This window comes from Microcebus murinus, chromosome 1 (assembly GCF_040939455.1).
Source record: "Microcebus murinus isolate Inina chromosome 1, M.murinus_Inina_mat1.0, whole genome shotgun sequence".
Classification (NCBI taxonomy): domain Eukaryota; kingdom Metazoa; phylum Chordata; class Mammalia; order Primates; family Cheirogaleidae; genus Microcebus; species Microcebus murinus.
The window spans coordinates 8124512-8130511 of NC_134104.1; the positions used below are offsets into that span (position 1 = coordinate 8124512).

General features: G+C 44.6%; 1 protein-coding gene across 4 annotated transcripts in view; it reads left to right on the forward strand.

The window, feature by feature from the left end:
- HLCS (holocarboxylase synthetase) overlaps positions 1 to 5765 on the forward strand; it is a 213311-nt gene extending 207546 nt beyond the window's left edge. For all 4 annotated transcript variants that reach the window (XM_012782909.2, XM_076000281.1, XM_012782910.2 and 1 more), the window contains exons 10-11: positions 830 to 1043; positions 2458 to 5765. In XM_012782909.2, coding sequence (XP_012638363.2) covers positions 830 to 1043; positions 2458 to 2629 — 386 coding nt within the window. In that variant the 3' untranslated portion in view covers positions 2630 to 5765. The remainder of the gene's footprint in view (positions 1 to 829; positions 1044 to 2457) is intronic.
- The last annotated feature ends 235 nt before the right edge of the window (positions 5766 to 6000 follow it).

Consider the following 6000-nt stretch of genomic DNA (forward strand, 5'->3'; position numbering starts at 1 on the left):
GGAAACACGGTAGTCTTACTGCCCAGTTCTTGCTGTATCCCATTTCTTAGAGACCTCTCTGAGGCTGCTTCGGGGCCCTGCTGAACGCTGAGGTTGGGCTTCTCTGAAGGCACTGACCTCCCCCGAGAGGAGGGTGGTGTTAAGTAACAGCACAGATAAGCCTATTCAGCCACCGCCTCTGGTCACTCACTCTCCTGAAGCCTTGGTTTAGGCGCCTGTAAAAGAGCCACTGAACATGGGTTGGCTCCTTGCCAACGGTGTAACCTTAGCACCAAAGCCTTCCAAGGATAAATTATTAAAAGATGTGTTCTAGGATCATGCCATGACCAAGGTTTGAAATCTCCAAATCCTGAGTTTACTTCTTAAGTCCTCAATGCGATCCTCTGTTTTTAAGCATGTGTCCTGTTACTCAAGTAGGAAAAGAAATAAGAGATTTTATTCTATATGGGGCCGAGCACAGAGCTGCATTCTTGGCGAGACCACACTTGAGGTGTGATTTCAGAAGCAACGCTAAGAAGTTTGTCCATTAATCACTTCTGTTTAATTAAATCGAATCAAATGCAGCTTTCTTTTTTTCAACTGCTTATTTGCAATAAAGCTGAGATGGTCCCAGCTTGAACAAGGATAATAAAGGAAGGACGAAAAGGAAGACGGTCACAAAGACATAAGTCACTGTCTAAGTTGCCAGAGACAATAAATCTGAAATGAGGACAAGGAAAGCAGGAGATGGACAGTAAAATCTGTAACTTCTTCCAGTTGGTGGCGAGGAACGTGAGACGCCACCAATATGGGGAGATGCTCATTTTTCCAATTGTTTGCTTTTGTCCAGGCTGTGGATTCAATGTGACCAACAGTAACCCTACCATATGCATCAATGACCTCGTCGCAGAGTACAACAAGCAACACAAGGCGGAACTGAAGCCCTTAAGAGCCGACTTTCTCATCGCTAGAGCCGTGACCACGGTGGAGAGACTCATCGACACCTTTCAGGACCAAGGGCCCAGCGGCGTTCTTCCCCTTTATTATAAATATTGGGTACACAGGTCAGTGCTGGCTCAGCTTCATTCTTTTAAAATTCCTTTGTTAAGTCAGTAGTTGTGTATCTTAAAACGAGGGACTGAGCACTGGGGTCCGATTAATTATATTTTTACCTCTCCGATGGAGAAGCCTGGTGGACACCACCTTGACCAAGGTAGCTTTGTGGGCAGTGGGGCAGCATCTCGTGCCTCCTGGAGGGGTGCGGTGGGAAGGATGCAACAGCACAGGGAGTTTAGCATCAGTTTGGTTATGAAGACACAATCAGATGACACCTAAATTATGGAACGTTCTAGATAACCATGGTTCTCAAAGTGAGATTCCCCAGACACCACTCTACCTGGGGCCACTAAGTCAAAAAGTCTGGGATCAGGGCCCAGTACTCTGTGTCTTCACAAATATTGCAGGGAATTCTCATGCAGCTCAAGTTTGAGAACCCCTAATATATAACAGCAGGCCCGCACCCTCCAAAAATGTCAGTGTCTGCAAATAAACAAACAACAAAAAGGTGATGGGAGAGTTGTTTGGGATTAAAGAAGACTAGAGAGGCATGAAAACTAAATGTAATGTGTGACCCATAATTAGATTCTGGAGAAATGGCCACAAAAGATACTGAGGGGGCAATACACTGTTTGTTAGTGTTATCGTGTCAAGATTAGACTTCTTGAGGATCATTCTTATTCTTAGGAGATACATGCTGAAGTATTTAAGCATAAAGGGTCATGATGTTTGCAACTTATTTTTAAATGATGCAGCAAAAATACAGTGCGTGTGTGCATGTGCATGCAAAGAGAAAACAAATCTGGAAAATGTCATCAGTGTGACAATAAACGAAGGGAATATGGCATTTATTGTACTATTCTTTCAACTTTTCAGTAGGTTTGAAATGCTTCAAAATAAAAATTTAAGGAAGAAATTCTATGCTTTGAAAACTGCTGAGAAGGATGTGACTTAATGGGTCCATTTGGAAAATATTCAAAAGAAGTAGATCAGAATGAGTTTCACTTGTAGTTGGTGCTGCCCAACTTTATAGGAAAAAACTTTTCTTATCAGCTCAGCCTCTTTTCTCCTAGTCTCGGCCAAAAAAAACCTAGACAGCTGCACAGCGTTCTGTTAAAAGTGTCAGGCGTGAGGAAGTGAGGTGGGTAATCATCGCAGATGATCAGAATCAGGAGGACTGATGCCGTGGGAAAAAAATCTCCCGGTTCACTCTGCACCACCTGGTTACTTTAGTAGTTATTAAAGCAATTCGTGCAGGGCCAGAGAAAGCCAGAGCTCAGGCTGGGCTGCGCCTTAACCGAAACTAGCCTCAGCCGTCTCCCCAGCACCCCCAGTCCCCTCACCGGGTGGGCCACTGCCCCACTGATTGTCGCAGCCGTCGGGGTGCGCGTCCCAGTGACCGCAGCTGTTCTTCCTTTGCAGTGGTCAGCAGGTCCGTCTGGGAAGTGCCGAGGGCCCCGCGGCGTCCATAGTGGGCCTGGACGACTCCGGCTTCCTGCAGGTTCACCAGGAGGGCGGCGAGGTCGTGACTGTGCACCCCGACGGCAACTCCTTCGACATGCTGCGGAACCTCATCCTCCCTAAGCGGCAGTAGCAGGGTGCTGGGCAGGTGGGCCCGGGCCTGCCGCCCTGACTCCGGCCCAGCGCTTGCGCAGTGGGCCAGGACGCCTCTGGGCCACCTTGGGTCACGGCCAAGTGCAGAACCGCCTCTGGAGCATCCTACCTCCCCCACGGCCGCCTGTCCTGGCCCGTCGGGAAACCCAGCTTAGGGTGGAGGTGAAGTCTTTCCTCCTTCCGTTCATTCGTTAACTCTTTAATTTTGTAATTATTTTTTTTTAAGGTTGGTTTTGTTGTTATAATTTTGTTTGGTGTTTGAAGAAGCTCTGGGAGGGAGGATTGATCAGCGGAAGATTTAACTTAGATTGATCGGTGGGAAGCCTTCCCATGGGTGTGAAATCACTCTCCCCTCTTGGATTTATGTTTACTGGGTTGTGGGGGTTACGTGGAAACAGCAGTGGGAGAATTCTAATATTTTCCCAGTCCTGGAGACCTTTACCCCTAGACTATTTAACAACAACAACAAAAAAAAGATCAAAAAATGCTCTTGGGCCCAGGCCAGTGGTGAGTTAGAGGTATGATGGTATCACTGTTTATAAGCATCTAGGGAGAGATTTTCCTATAAGAACATACATTGGCACTTAGTCATTGTTTTATTTTTTTTGGCTAGTGGAGAAAAGAGAAAGCAGACTTCCAAGAGCCACTCTCCACCTGGTGGCGACTGGTCCGCCAACAGTGTCTAAAGCCTGTAGAGATACCTCTAGCCAGTACGGTCGCAGTGACTGGTAGAGGAAATCAGTTAATGACTTTGACATTGTGTTATGAGCTCTCCTTTCCCAAGTTTAAATTTACTGCACATTGTGAAGAGATGGCATCAAGCTCAAGATCCTCCGAGCGTTGATTAGGCACTGCCTGGGCGTAGGGGTGGATGGACAGTTTGGCTGTGACAGCCGGAGATGAGGGCTCACTCTCACACCACATGCAAGGGAGGATTTGGAGCTTTAAAGCCAGTTTCAGGCTCGCTTTGAAATGCAGAGCACTCCTGCAAGACTGTGCCAGTGCACAGAATGTAGAATCCACAGCATTTTATTTGTAAGTCATAGTCTTTCGTTCACTTTTTCCTTATGTTGCCAAGAAAGAAAACATTACCAGTGCCGAATACCGTCAGTTCAGAAAGAGGATGTGAGTGTGTGTGCGTGTGCACACGTGCCTGCGTGTCACGTGTGTGTGTGCACATAGCATTAGAAGACGACAGTCAAAATCTGATCCGCTAAAAGTCTCCATGGAAGAACAAAAGAAAGGAAGCCTTTTGATATACATTTGCTACTTCCAGATGTACTCCATGCTTTTTCCATGTAATTCCTATCTCTGTTGAACTTATGAATCATACCCATTACTTTACAGCCTTAAAAGGACAATTTTTGTCCACTTTTCTCTCTTCCTGCCAGTCCCCACTGAAATTAGTGGAAAGAAAGTTTGATGGAGCTTTCAGCGTTGAACAAAATCCCTTCGTTGTAAACTAGCACCATCTTTATCCAGGTCTCACCCAGTCAGGCTAATTCCAGCAACTTGTGGTTTTCAGTGTAAAATCTGTCTACCTTTAGCCAGGCACAGACAGCCCCATAGGAAGGGAGAAAAAAAATAACATGTTTAGTTAAATACACCAACTCAATATGTATTTTTTGGAAACATAACTTTAACTAATTTTTGCAAATAAGGCTTCAATTAGAATTATTTTTCTAAAAAAGTAAAATTCCTCTCTCCTAAATGCCCAAGGCTTCTTTGGAATTAGTGACAAGTTTAACTAAAAGTCCACACCACCCTAAAATTATTATACAAAATGGACTCACCCTTGAGAGGGCGTCTGCAAAATATCATCAGGGACAAAGATCTTCAGGCTAATGATGCAAGTTTCATGTCTACAACTTCGTAATATAAGGCAAGTCTTCTCTCAGAGCTGCCATCATTACTTTTTGAATGTCTTTGGGGGGTTATTTAATGAAAAACATGCTACGTTTTGTTTTAAGCTGAAGTTCTATTCTGGACATTCTGCTTTGGGAAAAATGTTATTTAATTTCCTTTCTGTAAATTAAAACTAATGAAGTGTGGCCACGTCAAAGGATACGGAGATGTTCCGGGCGTCCTGCTTTGCCTCTGCGCTTCTAGCAGGCCGCTCTGGCTCCTGCAGGAGACCCAGTTGTCTTGGGGGAGACGAAATAGCCTTGAAGCAGATGTTGCATTTTCCATAAACCTGATTTTGCCTCCACATGAACCAAAGACTCTTCAAATTCTGCTTCATACAGAACAGCTGAATATAAAGACATTTTACCTTTAGCTGTTAGTGTTAGGGAACCCATCTCCCTGCAATGCCTGTCTCTAGGGTTTGGGCCCTTTGTGCACCCCACAATCAGTGATTGCAAGGAGCTTTAAAGTCTTAACGGAAACTTTGCATTTCTTTTTATGCATAATCTTTAAAACATGACCACTAAACTCAGGATAGGTGTGTGCTTTTAGAATATTGGATTATCCCCCAGTTAGAGGCTGTAGGTTGAGCATCTGCAGTGTTTTATAAAAGGTAAAAAACAGTATCCTCCCTTCAGGGTTGGTAGCAGATTTTTGAGGGAGACTCTTGGGGACGCGTCCCCTAAAATAGGACACAGCAATTACTGGGCTTCCTGTGTCCCACCCCCAGCCCCAGGCAGTGGCTCCGGTGGTCGAAGTAGGAAGGATTTGTGTCCAAAGTAAAATCGTCAGTGGGTTTCACTGCAGCACCTGATGTGGGAGCCAGGGGCCTGGCTGAGGCGTGGGGCAGGGGTGGGTGCGCAGGCCCGGGTAGGGGAACCCTGGCTGAAGGGCCCAGCCTCTGGAAGTCTCTCCACCCCTGACAGATACAGCAAGGCTGCCCTCACCCTGGAGTCTTGGAACAAGGAGAAAAGTCAGCCTCGCCTAACAGTTCAGAGTGCAAAAGGGGCTTACGGCCCTAGATCTGTTTGCTCCCAACAGGCAGAAAATGGAGAATCCTTATTCCTGGGTAATTACTATGCATATCTGAAATAAAAATAAAGTGTAAGCCTTTGCATTTTTAGCTTTTCAAAGAATGTCTCTGAAAAGAATCACTTTAAACCAATGCCTATAAAAAGCAAGTCTACCAAAATAAACTTCAAGACTTTCTATATGGTTTGGGTTCATTTCTTATGTTTTAAATACAAATTTCATTTTTAAAAATGGGCGACTACTTTTGGTTGGAGTATTTTTATTCATATTTAAACATGTTTTTACAAAATAAATAAAGTGTTTTACATAGTATGGAATATGGATTTATTTGTAAGTATTAAGAAGCCAAGTGTTTTTTGGTTTTTGATGTATTTTTGACAAACATATTATGTATCATACAAAAGAGAAATCTTA